This window comes from Carya illinoinensis, chromosome 7, assembly GCF_018687715.1.
Source record: "Carya illinoinensis cultivar Pawnee chromosome 7, C.illinoinensisPawnee_v1, whole genome shotgun sequence".
Lineage (NCBI taxonomy): Eukaryota > Viridiplantae > Streptophyta > Magnoliopsida > Fagales > Juglandaceae > Carya > Carya illinoinensis.
In genome coordinates this window covers 7202639-7225520 of record NC_056758.1, presented here as the reverse complement: position 1 = coordinate 7225520, position 22882 = coordinate 7202639, and the positions used below count along the sequence as shown (strand labels likewise).

The 22882-nt window shown below is 35.9% G+C and overlaps 1 protein-coding gene across 1 annotated transcript; it reads left to right on the top strand.

Annotated features, from left to right (window-relative positions):
- The first annotated feature begins 5055 nt into the window (after positions 1-5055).
- On the top strand, positions 5056-8192 carry LOC122317462 (salicylate carboxymethyltransferase-like). The gene is made up of 4 exons (XM_043134571.1): positions 5056-5253; positions 5790-6197; positions 7118-7372; positions 7525-8192. Exons 1-4 carry the CDS (start codon positions 5071-5073, stop codon positions 7894-7896), a joined length of 1218 nt encoding a protein of 405 aa, XP_042990505.1. The 5' UTR covers positions 5056-5070; the 3' UTR covers positions 7897-8192.
- The last annotated feature ends 14690 nt before the right edge of the window (positions 8193-22882 follow it).

Below are 22882 nucleotides of genomic sequence, written 5' to 3'. Positions count from 1 at the left end.
AGAAGCAGCAAATTAGCATTTCTCTTGTTGCTTTTAATGAATTGATTTTAGTCATACAAGAGATGAAGATAGAATATTTGTGAGAATTTTAAGCTTATGTTTGCAGTAATTTAATTAGATGTATTTATGTTTTGAGCCCTTGTTGACTCATTTAGTTAAGTTGTAAAAAATAGTTATGTTTTGAGAAGTTTACTACTGGTGTGTCCATGGTCACTTCATTGTCATTGCCTCTCTCGTACCCAACACTAGAAGCTGCAGCACATATGGTCAAGAATGCCTATAAGAATGTAGCAAATTTTTAAATTCCATTTTTTTCTCTTACTCTTCAGCGGATTTTTAAATCCCATTTTTTCCTTGTAAAAGTAATTGTTTTGGTTATTAATGCAAGACCCAAGCAAATTTGCTTTTGCTGCTGCCCTTGCTGCTGCTGTTTCAAGTGCTGCCCCTGCTACTGATTCGAGTGCTGCCCTTGCTGCTGCTACTGCTAAGGAGGAAGAGAATTTAATAGAGCCAGCTGAAGAGTCCGATGATGACATGGGTTTTAGGTTGTTCGATTAAGTTCATGTAGGTTATGTTTTTACTAAGGGACAGTGATCCTTGTGTTTACTTTTTTTTGAATTTTCACTGGTGGAGTTCCTTGTTGTTGACTCATTTAATTAAGTTGTAAAAAATAGTTATGTTTTGAACCCTTTCTGTTGACTCGTTTAATTTAAGTTGTCTTTTTGCTCCTCTAGATGCCTAAGTTGATTTTTAATTCCTGGGATCTTGTGCACTGTTGCATCCCCTTTTAATCAAGTATAACATAACTAGCATATACATATCACTTTCTAGTAATGAGTCTTTTTGCTTGTTAGTCCCTAGTTTTCATTTTTTGCCACTAGCTTGATAAACTCACCCTTTCTCAAAACCGTCGAGGGAGAGTTTTCATTCCAAATTGATGAAGCAACAGCATTCTGGCTTAGTAGCTAGTACCCAAATAAATAACGAGTTTTTAATAGCTAGTGGCATCCATCTTTCATACAATCAAATTTCTGAAGTAAAAAAAGGTCAGTCTTTTTTCTCTTTTACTAAAAACAAACACTTAAAATACAAGCTTTGTATTCAAAGTCTCAACAAATCCAAACAGTTTTCACAAAATACAAAGAGCTTCCACATACAAATAGACTTTCCAAATTGCTCACTTCTATTACAACAATGTTTGCATGAATCAATTGCCTCAAACTTTGCTTCACCAGCCTCTATAATCAAATGATTAATTGCAATGACCCTCACAGAAGTGCCCAATATGCATACGTATAATGACAAATGTGTTTCTCGGTTTCCATTGCCTTTAAAAGGTGTCTTCCCATGGAACAACTCATACAGGAAAATACCAAATGTCCACCAATCAGCAGCACTACCATGACCATATCCTCTTATTATCTCAGGAGCTAAATACCCGTGTGTCCCAACAAATGACATAGAGCGGGTGCTTGTTAGTTCTGCAATTAGTACAGGAAGTGAATTTGCACTAACCATTTTTTCACTCCTAACCTTAGTTGTTTTGGAATTGAGACAATGAGGCCTAAAGCAAGACGGTTGCAAGCAAGAAGGCTCCACAAAAAGGGGTAATTTGCAGGCTCGGTCAATGCACTATGGCTAAACACAGTGGGTAGATATCCGGCATGATGGCTGTATACTGGACTGAACAAGGGTTAGTAGGACTCACACAGCATATTAATGACACATCAAAATCAGAGAGCATGATGCAGCCATCCTCCCTCACCAATACATTTTCAAGCTTTAAGTCTTTGTACACTACTCCTATCATGTGTAGATACTCGAGCACAAGAAGCACTTCAGAAGCATAAAATCTGGAAAGCAAACAAAAATTTAGAGATCTTTTTAAGATAAGTAACAACGAAGTCATCATAAATTTGATAATAGATAAACTAAAGTCCATTTGGATGGACCAAAGGAGCTAACAAAAATGATATTAAAAGGTACAGTTCGTCAATCTGAGCTGATATTACAAGAGTGAACCAAAACCTAGACAAAACTAATCACATCATCCTTAATAAAATAAGTTGCACGGGACCATAATGAGATGAAAACTAAAAGTGCATACATACAATCACAAAAGTCCATCAAGCTGCTAAAGATGTTATATTCAGCTAGCAACAATACCTCTCAATTACCTTAAAATTGGTCAGATGCTTATCTTCCAATGTAGGGCCTCATCTAAGGTAATTCCAATGATTTGAGGTTTGAAGATTACTCTTATCAGTAGGAAAATCAAGACTTTTGAAAACTAATTTTATGATCTAAATGATTATCACATGAAACTACAGGATTAAGTTTTCATGCAAATAAATTAACTCTTTTTGCTTGACCTTTTATAAAAGGATTATGCTATGCTAAGCACAAAACCATCCAACAAGAGGGAAAAAATAATCATGTTTACTATTCGAATCCAAAGAGAATAAGCCAAAACAGATGAAAAAAATGATTTTGGGAAAAATGTGATTTATGATGATAACCAAGGGAGGAGGGAACCAGGGAAAGAATTTGTGTTAGTGGCTATCACAGGCAGCAAAATTAGTAGAAAATTAGTTTATAATTTCTTATTCTGGAAAGGATTTTGGTATGTTAGTTCTTTCAACCTAGGAAAACTTTTTTGCCAACCTTAAATCATCCAAGAGAATTTACCAAGCTTTTATAGATGTTAACCAGTGAGTGTAAATAGACAAGTGTAATGATTTTCAGAGACTTTTTTTTTTCTAACATTACCGAGGCTTTAAACCAAATGTTAAATTCCGTATCCATGTAGCGTGCCATTGTCATATGGATAAAGGAAATTAAGACTTTTCACCAAACATCCTGGAAGTGAGAATGAGAAATATCCCAAATCTCCAAAATTAGTTACACTGAGGAAAAAATAAAACAGAAACTAGAAATCATATACTGCAGATAATCAGCTTTGTAGAATAAGTAATGGCACCCATCGATGCAATTCAAAGACCTAAAACGGAAAAGTACATAGAAATCTCACACAAAATACTACAATTGACAGTCATTCAAGCTAATTCTAGACTAAAAGGGAGAGAACAAACCAAACCCCCTAAGAAGCAAGTCAAAAGCTTTGAGAGAGAGAGAGAGAGAGGGAGAGAAGAAGAAGAAGAAGAAGGAGAAGAAGAAGAAGAAGAAGAAGAAACCCTCAAGTCTGCCTATGGAGAGAATAAATAACGCATCGAATGAGAAAAGCTAGTGGACGTTACCAGAGGTTACCATAAATAAAGAAACAATGAAGAGGAAGCCGATGTTCGGTGATGGAAGGCACTGAAGGAGGGTAGAATCTCTGCCACCGCGACAAAAGGCACTTGTGGAAGACGGTAGAAGCTCAGTGCTACAAGATGGTTTTCGTGGAGGAGGGTTCAGTAATGGAAGGACTCGTGATGGTGTTCAGCGACGGGATGGCAACGGGCATGGCGAGGGATAACGGGGGGAGATGGTGACAGGGGGCGATGGGAGGGTGAAGATGAATGAGTTTTACTACATACAAATAAAGTTGTATACTAATCTGTGTAACAATACTGATTCCTTCATATTTAAAATTTAAATTAATATTGTTTTCAATAAAATCTACTTTTTGATCAATCATATTAAATTAATACATATATTAATACATAATTGTATTTATAACTAAATTTTTCCCTTTCTAAATGCATTCGAAGTTTGGAACAAGATTTCAACCCCTTTTAATCGTTGGTTATTTTTTTGAAAAAAAAATATGCCATGTGGTAGTGCCACGTCAAGCGGCGGCTGCAACGGTAATAAGAAGCGGCAGAGTAGCGTAACCCTCAAAATTATTAAATGAAATTTTGAAGACACAGGAAATAAATAGGAAATGGAGGGGGCAAAACAGGCAGAAAAGTTGTACGACTACTGCCTGTTTATTGGCACTTATTATAGTATAAACACGTATATTTTCTTTTGCAATCGTGTCACCAAATCTAATTTTGTAAAGCTGTAGAAGCTGCAATCATGTCACAAAATGAAGCACTTATTATAATATAAACACGTAGATTTTCTTTTGCAATCGTGTCACCAAATCTAATTTTGTAAAGCTTAATTGTGTCACAAGATGAAGAAGGAAAATCAGTATTATACCAAGCGGCAAACCTCGTGAGGTTTGCATGTTTCTGATCGGTGGTGACGAAATCGAGTTCCAAGTCATGAGACGTAGAAGGTGCTTGCAGGAGTACACAAATTAGTCACGGCACGTATTACCTAGAGATTATTTTCATGTCTGTTCAAGTTTTGTGCTAGCTTTTGTGCATGGAATCCTGGCTTTTTCTCGAACGTATCTATCTGTTGTCCTTATCAAAATAATAAAATAAAATAAAATACCATCCCATATCCGTCGAACCTGTTACATGGCCAATATTATATGGTAACGTTACTTTATACTTTTTTTAATATTGTTTTATTACTTAATTTTTTCTTATCCTTTTTGCTTTTTGAATTTAGACTAAAACTTTAGTTTCTTGGATAATTTAAAAGAAAATAAATTTAATCAACTCCTATAATTATGTGATTTAATTAAAAATAAATTAAATTTTATAAAAATTGAAATTATAAAAATTGATTCACAAAAGAATGTCAATTTTTATAAAATTGAATTTGTTTTTAAATAAATTATATGATTACGTTATTTGATTGAATTTATTTTCTTTTAAATTTTGTAATAAGTTTATGTTTTGAAATTTTTAATTCAAATTCGAAGACCAAAACCAAAAACAAAAAAACGAAAAACAAAAACTAAATAGCAAGAAGTAGTAAATGGTTTGTACAGTTGTAAGCATTACTTTGTAGAGTTGTATTCCAATGAAATTAAACAAACTCTACCCTGAGTTTTTGGGAAAGGAAAATGGTTTGCACAGTTGCAAGCATATGTTCATGTTTCGCATATTTATTTATTTATTTTTTAAAAAAAGTGTATAAAGATGGGACGTTTCACTTTTTGTCAAATAAAATACGGGGAGCTAGCTTGCAGACTTTAGCTCGATATAACTTCTATTACCATTTAAAATGGTTGGTGTAACTATAAATAGGGTACCTCTCCCTCAACATAATCCCGACAAACTCAGAGTTAGTACTGCAAGCGAAGAGAGAATAAGAGAAGCGAGAGGTAGAGAGATGGAAGTTATCGAAGTGTTGCACATGAACGGAGGAATGGGAGACACAAGTTATGCAAATAACTCCCTAGTTCAGGTGAACTCAGCAACCGGCCTAATTTACATGCCACTAACATTGTGCCCCATTAAATTTCTTATGATATACATACATACATACATATATATATACACACACACATATATGCAGAGAAGAGGAGATATTACGGTACTTTCATTTGAACTAATTAGGCTTCTTGCTCATCATCGACTGCAATACTCTTATTACTAGCTAGTAAAAGTTCCCATCGGCCTCATGGGTTTTTCCCCCCCAAGTCCCTTGCCATCACAAGTTTACACTAGCTAGCTATCTTTTCATAAGGATGGATTGCGTGCGCTATATTGCTGCATTTCATGTACGTTAAGTAGTTTTCTAGTGAGGAAGAAACCAAAAACCAAATTATTTATGCACATTGTTCATCATATGTTCTTGATAATTGCAAGTGTGATCGCTGCATTTCTTCATGGAAATCATTGATACAGATCACTTAGTTTCACACTTTTTGTATGTGCACACTGTAGATTATATTTGCAGAAGAACTGATTATTCAAGTTCGTTCTTTTGACTTTGGACAGCTAAAGGTCATAACCATGACCAAGCCCATCACAGAGGATGCCATAACCAAACTCTACTCCAGCACGTTGCCAAAGAGCCTAGTCATCGCAGACTTGGGTTGTTCTTCCGGACCAAACACTTTGTTCGCAGTTTCTGAACTTATCAAGGTAGTGGATCAGCTTCGCCGAAAATCAGGGCATGATCAATCACCTGAATATCAAGTTTTCTTGAACGACCTTCCGGGAAACGACTTCAATACCATTTTCAAGTCGTTGCCAAGCTTCCAGAAAAAAATGAGCAATCAATTGGGAGCTGGTGCAGGTTCATGCTTCTTTGCAGGAGTTCCTGGTTCTTTCTACGGCAGGCTTTTCCCAAGCAAAACTCTGCATTTTGTCCATTCTTCTTATGGCGTCCAATGGCTATCTAAGGTAATTAAGTTTTTGTATAAAAGATTGGAACATCTAGTACTCCCATGCCAGATGATACAGGATGGATGAAAGTGCACATATATAAAACCAATGAAGGGAATACATATATATATATATATGTATGTGTATATATATGTATATTTGTATATATATATACATACACAAACATTACCAAAACAAGTTCTCATTTTAATATCTTGAATTTTATGTATGGTAGTGCTAGGGCCACCAAGAGTGGGTCTAGACACTGCCCACGAATAAGGCCAATTCTCTTTTTTTCATGCATTTTTTAAATTTCTTTAAATATTTTTTTAAAAATACTTACTTAATTATTAAGTAAAACAAAAAGAATCCGAACACATTGTTGGGACCCATCATCGGGAGAAGAAGCATTTTCCTTTTATGTATATATGAAACTAGCCTAGTTTCCAATTTGAACTATGAAAGGAATCCGCAAGTTTTTTGGACTTCAAAATTGAGGATTATATATGTATGTAGATTTATAAAAATATATATATGCATAGTCATATGAATATATGTACGTAGATTTATTAAAAGAAATATATGCATAGTCATATGTATAAGTTCGGTGCATGGAAATTAATTTAAAGACAAAGTAGACGAATCCAACAATTTTACATGCGATTCCACTTTTTTATGCTTAAGGATATATCATAGAGGTCCTCAATTTCAACTGATGAAGAATAACCTCTGCGCGCATTCAGTTAATTGATTATAAGCAAAGAAACAAGCTGTAAAAGAATTATCTTTTTAAGGAACTAGGGATGGCGAAGTCCACAGTCTTTCGTCATAGATACTTTTGCAAACACCAAACAAAGTTGAATCACAATGAAATAAATTCATTGCAGCAGAGCATGTCTGTCTTACTCACTTCAGAAGTGAATGTTACCTTTAATTAGGTTCCTGAGCAAGTGGAGAGCAACAAAGGGAACATTTACATGGCAAAAACAAGCCCGCCAAGCGTACTACGGGCTTACCATGCACAGTTTCAAAGAGATTTCTCAATGTTTTTGAAGTGTCGTGCAGAAGAGTTGGTACTAGGCGGACGAATGGTTTTAACAATTTTGGGAAGAAGAAGTGAAGATCCATCAAGCAAAGAGTGTTGTTATATATGGGAACTTTTGGCTATGGTACTCAATGAAATGGTCTCCAAGGTACTAAACTATAGAAATTTTTTGTTTTTTATTTTTTACGTATAAATAGTACATAAAATTTTCATATAGCAATTCCCTATTAGTAGTTAAGAAGGAAAGATATTAAAGCTTCACAGCTTATACCTATGTTTAATTCTCTACAATCCTTACAGGGACTCATAGAAGAAGAAAAAATGGATTCTTTCAACATTCCTCAGTACACACCATCTCCATCTGAAGTGAAATTCGAAGTTCTGAAAGAGGGATCCTTCATCATTGATTACCTAGAGGTATCTGAAGTGAATTGGAGCATTAATGATACAAGTGAAATAAACTCGTCTTATGATCAGTTTTGCGATGGTGGTTATAATGTTGCAAAGTGTATGAGAGCTGTGGCGGAACCCTTGCTTGTTAGTCACTTTGGAGATGCAATCATTGAGGAGGTTTTCAGCAGATATAGAGAAATTCTTTCCGATCGAATTTCTAAAGAGAGCACTTGCTTTTTCAATGTGATTGTTTCCTTGATAAAAAAGGAATGGTCATGATAAGATATATATATATACATTATGGCTTGCTTAATTTGCGTACCAAACACTAGCTAGAAGTATTACTGTCATATTTAGTTTGAAATAAGTTGGTTTCTTCAACTAATTAGCTGTTTCATCGCACGCATGATCATCAATGAATCATGCACCTAGCTATGCATGGTAGGGTACAGTACGTACTTCTCCAAGAATAGTTATGTCGTTCAAGTTAATTATTGTATTTTTCTTTTCTAATTTCGGTGCAGGGGGGTTGATTAATATATTATCCAGTACTAGTACTGCATGCTTTGTTTTTAGATGTGTGCTGACTTATGTGTATGAAAGTTTCCCTTGGAATTTTCTTTATCGTCCTTATAATATATTTTGTATATATATTTTCTGGCATGATCAATAGCAGATTCCTGAAACCGAAACATAACTCATTTTATCTCATATAATCATTATAGTTTTATTAAATTTTCACACAAAAAAATAAAGAATTAATTCAACTTTTTTAAATTCAAAAACAAAAAATAATATAAATAAAAAATTAAATTATAATAATATTTTATTCAACTTTCAATTTTTATATCATTTTATCTTGTCTGTGTAGCCAAACGAAGCCTAAGAGACGAGGTTAGACTTATAGGAATAATAAAAAATAGGTAATATGTCATGTAAATCATAAACTAAGTTTTGTATTTTGTTGAATAATGTATAACAGTAATGTCAAATAATTAAAAATTTTAAAGTAATGCAATTATATACTAGTACGTAACCAGCTATATATACAATTATTGAATCTTGTGGAGTTTTTTCTTAAATATATTTTACCCAAATAATTACAAATTATCTAATGTAAATAATATATTCTAATTTATTTTGTTGAGATAAAATAGGAAAATAAAATCTTAGATAGTGATGATGAAGAAGATCATCAACTCAAATTACCTTCATTATCACAAACAACAGTCCAACAGGCCTCTCATTTCCAACAAGCATCTTCTTCCTAGCAAGCCTCTCGTTCCCAATAGACCTCTCTTTCTTAGGACAATTCATTCTATTATCCTTCACATTTGATGGATTTCGAAGATTTCAAAATGTTGATACTAAATCTCAAAATTTGGATACTCAAATCTGGAGAGTTATTCTTAAAAATATTATTAATATACCAATATATATTGTTAATAATTCTGATATAGTAACTACCTCTCATAATCCTCAACAAATTAAAAAACTTTCATCTCCGTCATATTCACAAGTAGTTGGAGATGATGCTCAAATATATACCCTGTATAAAGAAGAATTTAAGATTAATAAATAATATCTTAAACAAGATTATATGAGAGAGGAAAATAAACAAAAAAAGATTAGATTTTTTTCTCAACTTTCACACAAATAGAAAGAGATTATATCAAACAAAATATTACGAGTACATAGAAAGTATATAGATTTATATACCTTTCTTTACATGGTTTGAAATCTACAAATCAAACCAATTATCAATCTTAAATAGAACAAATAATCAATGGATTAAGGAAGACAATCAAATTATATAAAGAACATCCCCCTTTCGAAGCAATTAGGTATAATAAAAAAAATAGTCAAGTATTAGCTTCTCTAATAAAAAAAATATAATTCAATACAATAAAGTAAAAATCCTGATAATATTATTCAACAAAATAATTATACTAATTTATATTTAAAAACCATGAATAAACAATTAGAAAGAATTGAAACCCAAATAAATCCTATTAGACAAACTATTAAAGAAACAAAAGAAACCCCTTTGTTCATTCCCCATGAAATCCCTTCTCATGACCTAACACCTAGTTTTTCTAAAGTCAAAGATGAATTATTAGAACAAATCTCTAATAAATTAGAAAAATTGAATATTTCAAATACCGCATCTACTTCAAAACAACCTCATATTAATGTATTAAATAAAATAGATTCACCCGACTTATCTAATTCTGAAATTAGTAATACTGAAAACCAATTTAAAGACTTACAAATAAATGAAATCAAAGAAGATCATATTAATAATTTTCTCTTCTAGGGACTGTAATCGTAATATCTCTATTACTCAAAATTTGTATCCAAGGCCTACCCCTCCGGATATGTAATTTGAAGAAAGAGAAGATATAGTAAAATCTACCTTTGCAGTAGATGTACTATATGAATGGAATATTAACGGATTATTTGAATATGAAATATTAAATCATTTCTAAGAAATGATTATGGTTGCTAACATTTATAAATCAAATAGGAAAACAAATCACAAAGTAGCTCATATTCTTGTTACAGGATTCACCGGTCAATTAAAAAGCTGGTGGGATCATTATCTTACACAAGAATAAAGATATTCAATATCATCCCAAGTTTAGCATGATGAAAATATGCAAGTTATTAAAACAGGAGATGGTCTACCATTAGAAGATGATGTTAAGACTTTAGTCTTTATATTAACCAAAATTTTGTTGGAGATCCTATTCAATTTAAAGAGAGAACTAGTGACTTATTCTAAGATGTCCTCAATTATCTGATTTTTGATAGTATAAAGATGTATTTCTAACTAAAGTTATGATAAAAAATGATTGCCAACAACCATATTGGAAGAAAATTTCATAACCGGACTTCCATATTATTTCGCCCAAAATGTACGAGAATTATTAGTAAAATCAGATGGTACTATTGATTTTATTAATCTTACATATGGTGATATAACAACTACTATTAATAGAACTGAATTTTTTTTTTTTCAAGTAGTTGGTAACCACTAATAACGTGGCCTCAACACAAGTTTATTAAAAATCCCCTCACTTGTGGCGAGGGAATACCGTGGTAACATATCAAACCTTTGAACTACTAAATCGACACAGACCACCAAAAAAAAAAAAAAACAAAAACAAAGACCAATCAAAACCTGCCTATCACAGCAAGTCTCAAACAGCCTTGAAAAAACAAACCACTCTAAAACAAGCCTAAGCTCAAATGTGCCGCAAACTTGCAAAACCAAAAGAGAAAACAAAATACAAACCTAAACAAGCCAATGTACGAAAGGACAATGTGGATTTCCCCTACAACTACCATCACAATTTAGTTTGACCCAACGGGAAGGAGGCTTAATCCACGACACGAATTTACTTGGCCTTGCACAAAAAGGACAATGCAGAAGTTGGAGTTCCTGCACAATCTCCATATCTGACAGCGTAAGCTTCCATAAGGCACTTGAGTTCACTGTAATAGCACTAACCGAGTACCTAACTTGTCTCCAAACCTGTTCTGCATTTTGTTGCACACCCTCCATTCTTGCTTTGCATCTTCTCTTCCATAAACACCATGTAATTACACACGGCATTACTCCAATTAAAATACCTTTGATAAATGATTTTTTGGCATAAGAAAACCAGCTTGTGACTCTGTTTTTCCAGGGGATGAGCCTGTGAAAAGGAGTCCCAAACAGCATACTAGCTCGACGCCAAATTTCTATAGCAACCTCACCTGAGGAGAGAATGTGATCACTATCTTCCTAGCACCTCTGTGGACAACAATCACATGCCGAAGCCATTGAAATTCCTTTGGCCTAAACTCTCTCATCTATGGCCAAACAATTGAACTAGACTTTCCATAAACAAATGGATATTTTTTAGGGAAGTAAAGGGTGCCAAATCCAATTGTTCCACACTAGAATTTCCCCATGGCTTCTCACTGCCTCCCATGCTATTCTTGTAGAGAAATTACCATCAAGTGCTAGCTTCCAAATGCAGACGTCCTCACCTCTTTTACCAGCCGGTACATTGTGCAAAATTTCCATAGTTCTATCGGCTCCCACCAACTCTAGTAATAAATTAGAATTACAGTTGTTATGATGCCAACAGTCTTGAATACATAGCTTCTTGTTGGTGATCACCTCTATACTCACAGAAAGCGGACAAAAAGCAAGCCACCTGTCAAACCAAAATTGAAGAGTTTCCACCTCGCACCAAGATTTTCACATTCTCTATGACTTCTGAAATGATAGCCACTATAGATCTCCAAAACCATGAGTCAACTGGTCTCTCTTTTTGGGCCAGAACATGGTCATTCTTGCAATATTTGGCCCTAAAAAAATCTGGCCATAAATTGTTAGATCTAAGCAATCTAAAAGCAAGTTTCATAAGGAGAGATTTATGAACTTCCTTAAGATCTTGCACACCCAAATCCCCCTACCAAGGTTGGTTTACAAACCTTCGCCCAAGAGCGCCAATGAACTTTTCTTTTACCTTCCACCTCGCCCCACCAAAAATTAGCCAAAAGAAAATTAATGTGAGAGATAATGCCCAGCGGAACATTAATGACGGACATCAAGTGTATAGGCATGCTAGACAAAACATGTCAAAGCAAAATCAATCTACCACCTTGCGAGAGCAATTTAAATTTGCATTCGGCTATTTTCTTTTTCTCTTCTCTTTCTTCTTTCTTTTTCTTCTTCTTTCTTCCCCTGCCTTTCTTCCCCAGCCTAAGTGACCCCTCTCCCTTTTCTCTTCTCCTCCATGCCTCCTCCCTCCACCCAGCCTCACCATCGTCCATTACTAGACCTCACTGCCCACCCCACCGCCTTCCCCTCACACCGACAAGCTCACCCATGCTAGCCATCACTCCCCATGCTCTCTCTCTCTCCTCCTCGCTGGCTGTGTGTAGCCCGAATGGGCTTGAATTTTCCTGCACCACCGTACGCCACCGTCCGGTGCCAGCACCACCATCACCATAGCTTCCCCTCCCCACAGCCAACATCCTCCACCGATCTCAACCCCTAACTCGCTACCATTTGCCCCCATGAAGCCTCATGGTCTTAGCCTCCCCGCGCCGCCGTTGGCCACCAGCTCTTCACCCCCAACCTTCCAGCTACCTAACCCACCCATCCTCAGCTCCAATCCATCACTGGTGAAGTCCAACCATCTCACTTTCCATTTTAGCCTTTTTGGCTTTTGACCACCGTTTGTGCCACCACCCATGGCTAACCACCACTCCCATTACCTTCATCAACACCCTTAAGCCTTACCCTAGCCTTCCCTTATTTTTGTTTGTCTCTATTCAGAAGTGGGTATTTTGTGACCCATGGCCACAGTGCATTTTGTACTGTTACGTTATCTTGCCATTACTTTTTGCACCTCCGTGATCATTCAAAAAATATTTATAGCATCATAAGTATTTTCCAAACTTCCTTTAAAATTTAAATATATTTTTGCTTTAACAATAATTTGTGATTGGTTGGTTGTGCTGGATTGAGTCCGAGGAGTCGGGGATCGAATGGATTTAAGAATGGAGTAATTTACGTTTGGATGATTTGGATTTTTGGGTATTTTGTGTCATGTCATTTGTATTGCTTGGTGCATGCATATACATATGTTGGAAATCGAAAATCAGGTTTTTAAGTGTTAATGGATTTTTGAGTGCGTGTGTATCACGACTTCCAAGCCAAGATGGGACATTATCTCAGTGGAGCTCCTCTGGTCACTCGAGAGTGAAAAATACTGAGTGAAATTCCCTGGGTTGTCGCTATGCGACAACAGGCTAGGACGATATGGTAATGTTGTCGTGCCGACTCCATGGTCCCCACTCCGTGGTCCCTCGACTGGCGGGGACTAGAGGATGCCTGGTCATGGTACGTGCTGGGTGTGAAGCTGGGTATCACTCATGTAGATGTCACATGCGTAGTCATTACCCGCAATGTAGCATAGAAGCCAGAGTATGCGAATGATCCCTAAGGAATATCATGATGCATACATTAAATTGGAAACTGGTTTTGATATTGGATATGGGCAATTTTTTGAAAAAATGGTGAGTTTTGATTAAAGGATATTTGTGGGTCATTTTCTAAAAAAATGGCGAGATTCTGTTAATGGATATTCGTGGACTATTTTCTAGGAAAATGATTGGATGTCTTGTTTTGGGCCATTATCTGATATAATGGCGAGGAAATGTTTTAATGGAACTTTTTGGGCCAAAAATGGAATTTTTGGCTTGCGTTAGAAAAAGTGATTATTTTTGGAAAAGGATTATTTTGTGAAATGTTATTTTTTGGATTTTACGCATATGGTATCTTGTTCATGCATATTATTGAGATCTTAATGCATTTTTTATCTTGTGGGTTGTTTGGATTATTACTTACCTGTGGTACTGTATTTGGTACTATAGATTTTGATGTAGATGAAAAGGAGGCTGAGCCTGAGGATGCGGCTCCGCCAGAGGCTTGTTTGGTTGCTCTTGCTTAATTATTGGAAATTATTTTCCTTGTGTTTAAACTATGTATTTTGGTTTTATGATGTTATTGGAACTTTTATTATTTTGATACGTTTGTTGTAAGCGAGTTTGTATTTAAACAAAATTCTGGTACTTGGTCGAAAGACTTTTATTACCCGCTACATTATTTTGCTGTACACATGTTGCATGTATATAACTTGGCACTTGGCGGTGGGATGCACGACCCATGTTGTCATCATCCCGATATCTCAATTTTCACGTGTCCGTAGGTGGGTGTTGGGGGCATCACATGTGGTATCAGAGTAGTTCGGCTCTAGGTAAAACTATATGTCCCGTAGGTGCAGCACAGAAGTTTTAAAGTCGTGATTTAAAATTATTTTGTTTGAAGTATGCTATTTGAATTGTTTTTATTTAATTTGATATGACTTTTATTGATTTGAAATTATTTTTAGTTAATTTGAATTTATTTATTAATTTGATTTTTATTTTATTTGAATTGAAAGTATGTTGTTTTATTTTTTTTATTTTTTTCATTGTATGTTATCTTATTTTATTTTTTTTATTCTATTTTATTTTATGTTATCTTGTTTTATTTTAGATCGTTTTATTTTGTCTGAATTTGAAAGTGGGGTTAAGGGATTACGCTATAGTAGGAAGACGGTACTATCAAGAATACCATTGTTAGGCTTGAACATTTAGTGTAGTAGGCTTGAATTCTTAGCAATGTGGTTTGTTTTTATGATGTCGAGATCTGAAGGGAATGTCATGGTGTAAGTGATATTTTTGGAGTAGAAACAAAAGTCACAATGAGAAGGGGAATTAGCTTTAAGTCGCTTAAGATGATTGAGGTCTTAGGTTCTATAGTATTTATGTAATGAGACTATAGAATAGGAGAGTGTAGGTTCAACGTACTTCAAGGATAGGTTTATGAGAATTTTATCTAAGGTTTGAGGCCCTATATACATTATGAAATAAGTTTGTGGGGTTTATGGTGGTAGGCTCGACAAGCATTTAAGGGATTAATTAAATTGGAGATTTTAGATTTTGCCGACTCAGATAAGCAATTTCGTAGCAATTGAGGCTTTAGAATTTGCAAGCTCTATAAGGTGATGTTTTAGATTTAAGGCCATCGATTTTGAGGATTTAAGAAAATGAACCTTATTTAGTTTAATGTTTTAGAGTTGCAGGCTTGAAAGACTGCTTGTAGTAAGATTTGGATTCTTAGTTCCACAGATTTGGTATGCTAGCTTGATCTATTCTAGAGGTTGAGTAGGTTGCAATCATTAAAATGAGGTTGATCATATGGAAATTTTTTAAGAGAGTATTTCTTTGGGGATGAAGATTTTAGGCTGGTGCGTGTATTTTTTGAGGATTGAAGATTTCGAATTAGTTTGAAAAATGATTGTTTTTAGCTTGAGGTTTTAGTGGTAGGTTTAGGATTTGATCCATATCAATTTTAAAGATAATAGATGGTGTAGATGTAGGAAATGATTCTTGTTGATTTCGAGGATCTAGGTCCAGATGATGGATATGGTAGTGATGGGTCACTTGCACGTTTGGAGGATTATTGGTTTTAGCTAAGGGTGCATGGAAGCGATTCGTAGTGGTGGTGAGTGTGTATGGACTTTGGAGAGTATAGGTCTTTGTTTCATTTTTGATTTTAAAGAAGTGGTTCCGGTAGGAATTGAAATGGATTTGATATGATTGTCTTAAATTCAAGAGATCTTAGCTTAGGGCTTTTGGTGAGTCGATCAGAGTGTTCAGTCGAAGCGTGATACCCATTGAAGTGATGGTGGGTAATAATTGATGTGATTATCTTCAAGAATTAGTTGTGAATTGAGGTCGTATAGGAATTCAAATCTTTGGAGGCTATGCTTTACTTTGGAGATTGGGCGTCAAGTTGGGAGAATTATGGACATTGTTATTTAATTTAAAGAGAGATTGTTGGGTCACTTTGCGTGATGTATAATGAAATTTTGGAAGTCGAATCTTAGGCATCAACGGTGGGTAACATAAATGGATTTATGAGATAATATAGCTTTAGGATCCAAGAGTGTTGTGCAATAGTTTTGATGGATTAGGGATTGATCAGTATGGCTTGCTTTGAGATTTAATTGTAATATGCGGTTGATAGAGTTAGTGATGCTAATATTAGAGCTTATGTTTTGGTGAAGTCAATGGTGGTTCGTAGTGAGTTTAGTCACTGCCAGAGTAGATGGTATTCAGAATTTAGGTGATGGGCTTTTGGGTTTAGGTTGTCAGGTAGAAGTTTAAAGGCACTATTTTTGGTTGGTCAGGATGGATTCAAGCCTTTTAGGGTTCTTTATCTTAGGTGGAGTCTGTGTATTTTGAAATGATGATACTTGTTTTCAATGATCATGGATGATTGGTATTGGTTTTTGTCAATGATTATGGATGCACTTTGTGGAGTATTGATTTTAATTAAAGTAGCTAGAGCCAACTGAGGAATGAGTGATGATTGTTGTTTTTGGAGGTATATTATTTTTTATCGAAATGTGGGTAAAGGATTTTCTTGTTTATAGGTGTTGAGCTAGCTTGTACTCAATGGTGTTAGTTTATGAGGACATAGTCTTTGTGCATTTTGGCGAGTTATCAGAGTGCGCACGAAAGTGTGATTTTTTAGAGATAATTAGGTGTTAAATTTTATGCTGATTTTGAGGAATTGGTGGTGACTCGGAATTTTGAGAAGATACTTGTAATTGGAAAGTAATCTTTTGGTTGTGCTAATTATGATTATTGATGGTTAACTTTGGATGTGACTAATAGGTTACCAACTTGTAGAATACAGTAGAGGTTTGGAAGTTTTTAGCATAGGAGTCGATTGAGATTAGCACAGTTTATGGCATGAAGATTATAACCATTGGAATTTATTGGGTGTTATATTAAGGTCCTTGTGGGAATAGAGATTTTGGATTACATAGCCACCCTAGGAGTACTTATGTGATGGGCCACTGGGAGACTGGTGCGAGTATAATGGGATCACCTATAGGAGCAAACTTGAGAGAGAGTAGCCGTGTCTGTTTGGGCATTGATGGTTGTATGATTTTCCTAAGCATGTTCTGGACTGTATCTTGTATCTTGCTGAGCGTTGATGTTTGACCTCACAAATTTCAAGGACGGAATTTATTTTAAAGGGGATGTGATATCCCCATTTTACGTGTATTTTTATTGAGTGATTTTATTTAAATTATTATAAGTATTGATTTTCTAATTTTAAATTAAAAGTGATTTTCGCAGTATTATTTTATGACTTTTAAGTTGTGAAATTATTTTAACATGCCTTCTTGCTATTTATTATTGTTTTGTATTTAAATTACTTTTTAAAATAAAAAAATTATTTTTGGGCTTTAGAATTATTGTGCTTTTAGATTTTATTATTTTCTTTTAGTTATTCACACCGTTTGAATTATTTTATTTAATTTACTATTTTGAAAATAATTTTCATTAGATCAGTTTCTTAACCCAACTTGTGAGGGTTAGACCTCATTTCTTTTTCTTCTTTTTTTCTTTTTCCTTTTTCCTTTTTCCTTTTTCTTTTTCTCTTCTTTTTCTTTTTTCTTTTTCTTCTTCTTTCTTCCTCGGCTTTTCTTCCCTAGCCCGCGCGACCCCTCTCCCTTTTCTCCTCTCCTCTGTGCATCCTCCCTTCGCCCAGCCTCGCCGTCGTGCACTACCAGACCTCATCACCCACCCCACCGCCTTCCTCTCACGCTGGCAAGCTCACCCATGCCGACCACCACTCCCCAAGCTCTCTCTCTCTTCCCCGTTGGCCGTGTGTAGCCCAAATGGGCTTTTATTTTCCTGCGCCACCCCCACCACCATAGCTTCCCCTCCCACAGGCCAACATCCTCCACTGATCTCAGCCCTTAACTCACTGTCGTTTCCCCCATGAAGCCCATGAAGCCGCACAATCATAGCCTCCCTACGCTACCATTGCGTCGCCGTTGGCTACTAGCTCTTTACTACTTCACCAACAAACTTTTAGCTACCTAACCCACCCATCCTGAGCCCCGGTCCGTCACTAGTGGAGTCTAGCCATCTCACTTTCCGTTTTAGCCTTTTTGGCTTTCGACCACCGTTTATGCCGCCACCCACAACCAACCACTACTTCCATTAGCTTCATCAACACCCCTAAACCTTACCCTAGTCTTCCCTTGTTTTCGTTTGTCTTCGCTCAAAAGTGGATATTTTGTGACCCACGGCCACAATGCATTTTGCAATGTTTCGTTGCCTTGCCGTCACTTTTTGCACCTTTGTGATCCTTCAAAAAATATTTTATAGCACTGTAAGTATTTTTTCAAACTTCATTTAAGATTTAAATATATTTTTACTTTAACAATAATTTGTGATTGGTTGGTTGTGCCGGACTGAGTCCGAAGAGTTGGGAGTTGGATGGATTTAAGGATTGAGTAATTTATGTTTGGATGATTTGGATTGTTGGATATTTTGTGTCATGTCATTTGCATTGCATGGTGCATGCATATACATGTGCTGGAAATCAAAAACCGGGTTTTTAAGCGTTAATGGATTTTTAGGTGCGTATGTATCACGACCCTCAAGCCGAGATTAGACATTATCTCGGTGGAGCTCTTCTAGTCACTTGGAAACTAAAAATACTGAGTGACATCTCTTAAGTTTTCGTCGGTCGACAATAGACTCGGACGATACGATAACGCTGTTGTGCCGACTCCAAGGTCCCTCTGCTGGCGGGGACTAAAGGATGTCTGGTCATAGTACGCACTAGGTGCGAAGCTGGGTATCGCTCGGGTAGATGTCACATGCGTAGTCGTTACCTGGGGTGTGGCATAGGAGCCAGAGTATGTAGATGATACCTAGGGGAGATCATGGTGCATACAATAACTTGAAAACTGGTTTTGATATTGGATATGGGCCATTTTCTGTAAAAAATGATGAGTTTTGATTAAAGGATATTCGTGGGTCATTTTCTAGAAAAATGACAAGATTTTGTTAATGGATATTCATGGACTATTTTCTGGAAAAATAGTGGATTTCTTATTTTGGGTCATTATCTGGGATAATGGCGAGGAAATGTTTTAATGGAACTGTTCGGCCAAAAATGGATTTTTTGAGGAAAAAGGGATTACTTTTGGGAAACGAATATTTTGAGAAATGTTATTTTTTGGATCTCATGCAATTGGTATCCTATTCATGCATATTGTTGAGGTCTTAATGTATTTTTTATCTTGTGGGTTGTTTGGATTATTACTTACCTGTGGTATCGTCTTTGGTATAATAGATTTTGAAGTAGATGAAGAGAAGGCTGAACCTGAGGAGGCGGCTCTGACGAAGCCTTGTTTTGGTGCTCTTGCTTAATTATTGGAAATTATTTTCCCTAACTTTAAACTATGTATTTTGGTTTTATGATGTTATTGAGACTTTTATTATTTTGATACGCTTGTTTTAAGCGAGTTTGTATTTAAATAAAATTCTTGTACTTATTTAAAAGACTTTTATTATCCACTGCGTTATTTTGTTGTACAGGTGTTGCACGTACACACACTTGGCACTTGGCGATGAGATGCGTTACCCGGGTTGTCATTATCCCGATGCCTCGATTTCCACGTGTCCTTACGTGGGAGTTGGGGGCGTCATAGAACGGGTATGAACCCTTTGAGACTCCCTCAATGCTTTTGCCCCTATATTATTTTTGGATATCAACCGGTGCTCTGTGCCTTACTCATACATTTTTTTTCTTTTCCCCGTAACAATGAGACTTCATTGACCTCCCGCTCAGATGAATAACCCAAAGACACCTTCCCTTGACTTGAACCTTGCTACCCCTCTTTCGGCTGGTTTAAAAAATCTACCCTAGACTCTGTTGAGTTCAACAAGGATTCATCACGTGTAGTTATGAGATCTTCATCACACCACATGTCCTCACATTCCTCTTCGTCACTTTCGAATACTGATTGAGCTGAATTATTGCATTTTTGATGCTTTTGGAACCAATATATATTAATTCTTTCATTACTTTATCATTGGTTTTATATGGAAAAATGAATAAATCAAAGTTGTAATTTTAATTGATTAAAAGCATGAATTTCTGTTTCAATTTTATCAACTATTGATTACTATGGATTATGGTACATATCGCTCGAGCGGCGGCTTTTTGCTGCTCGAGCGAATTCAGGCAGATTCAAACGCTCGACTTCCACTCGACAGTGGGCTCGAGCGGGTGTGCGGGAAAGGAGATCACTCGAGCGGAGGCATTTAGTGTTTATTCCGCCGTCAAAGTATATAAATGATTTTTTACATCTTATGGCCGAGCCTTGGCTTGGAAAACTCTGTTTTGATTAGAGAAACACTTAGAATTTATTTTTCCTTTGATTTTCATTCAGATTCGGAGATGAGAATTCATAAAATCGATCATTCACGTAGCTATACAATTTCCACTGGATCATTCACTCACAGCAAATTGAAGAATTTCTTGAGGGGTCCAATTGCCACTGCAGCTCAACCTCTTCCACCGCTTCGAATCTTCATCTCCATTCAATTGGCTTGATCTTTTCAATTTCCTACTTGTTATTTCATTTCAATTTTGAGTTTCTGAATTATTTTGGAGAATTTTGATTTAGACGTTTGAGTAATTAATTTGTTATTCATTTAATTCATGTTATTTATTTTTATCGTTTCGTTAAGCTTTCATTTTAATAGTTATTACAATTACAGAGGTTTAATTTAAGAATTTGTGATTTGAATACAATGATGAACCCTAGAACATTAATTTTGGGACTTTTCAATTTTTAGTGCATGTTTTGTCAATTACTTCCTAATTTAGTTTAATTCTTAATTTAGTTTTATTAATTTTTGAGTTTAATCTATTAGTCCTTTACATTCCAATCCGACAATCAAAATCTAAAAACATGAATCTAGTCCATGACTAGTACCCTTGTCCATCCATTGCACATACCATCATTTTATTTTTTCTTTGTGAAGTTTTTCACAATTTTCAACGAGTTTGATTTTTAAGTAACTTTCCCTAAGGAGACGATTTAGGAATTTATTCCTAATTATTACACGACATCCTCCTGCACTTGGGATAGCTTTAGTACTACTCATTTTTGAGTGAGTCAAATACCATGGCATTACCATTATGTTCCAAACTCTTCTTCTAAGCCTCAGGAGTTTTCATTGCAATATTCCCTGTAATGTGATCAATTGAGTTTTCTGGGACCCCGAGGCATATAATATGGTCCATCATTGGCAGTTGCAAATTCTCCACCTCCTTGCTAGGATCACCCCCCACCACCACACTGTCGTACTGAACTATCTCCCCTTCCTCGGCCTAAATGATATCCTTTTTCCTCTCACTCTCAACACTCACTTCCCCTTCATTCCGCCTGAGGTTCCTTAAAATCGTCCACACTCTGTTTCTTAGCATAAGATGACACCACAACTTCCTCCTTCTACCCCACTTCCTTCCAAACTTGATCCTCACACTCCTTTCCTAGTCCTCGCATCCCCTCTTTTCTTCTAATTTTGGCCCCTGCTTTCACACCCGATCGACACACTATCGCTGTATGCCCTTGCCGAAAGCATTTCTTGCAATAAAACCCCTCTTCTCATACGTTACTTTCTGCCAAATGTGCTTTTGACCAACAACCAACGGAAAACCATCCACAAGTTCATCTTGGAGATCCACTTCCACACAAATTCTCGCCTTTGTAGCCCGAGTTTGATATAACATCGCATCGTCGGAACCAAGGAATCTACCAAACTGAGATGCCAAAATCTATAGACAATCCATACGACATAAATGTAAAGGCAAACCGAGCAAAAATATCCACTGTGGCACAATAGAGGGCTCCTTATTTACATCAAACTCCACCGACCAATTAAACAAACGGAATTAATAGCCTACAACCATCCTTCCTTCCCTCACCCAAGTATGCAGGTAATCCTTCTCATTTGCCAAATGCAATAGAACATGAACCTCATCCACAAAACTAATCATAGGGACTTCAGTCAAAACCCCAAGTCTTGATAATCTATAGCTGGAGCATGTCCATGAAATGCCTCTTCGACATAAATTTAAGCACCAAAGCAAACTTCAAGTCCTCTGCAGCCCGATCCATCTCCACATCCTTGGAAACAAATCCCAGAGACCCATTAATCAATTCTGATTTTCTCAAAGGTAGCCTGAATTTTGTAGTCAGTAGAGGCCGTTCAAGGGCTTGAGCAAACGTGCATCCACCCTTTGCATAACCAGCTCCTTTGCCACCCCCATCATCGCCAGATCCTTCGCCAAACCCCTCTCCCTAATCCCTAGCAGCACCCACCCCTCCAGCAGCCACCAGAGGGCCACACAACATGACCATGAGGTGCAGTAATGCCCCCATGCAAAACAAAAGAAGCCTTAGCAAAGGAGAGAAAAATTGCCCTCCACATAACATTAGAACTAGTTTAATTATGTGTAATGATATAAGATTAAAAAAATCAAATGGAAAAAGAAAAGAAATTGGCACATTTTGTGAATAGTTTGGTTACAATCCATCATTGGCTCTATCTAGAAGACACAAAAAAGTAAAAAAGAACTTTAAAAATTATCCTAAAAATGAAAACATAAAAAACCTTATAAGAAGATGACAAAAGAAAACCAAATATTTAACAAACCAGTAAAAACTACAAAAAAATATAATAAAAAGAAAAAACAAGTTGTCTGTAATAAATGTGGAAGAGCTGGACATTACGCATCAAATTATAAGGTTAAAAAATAAATTAA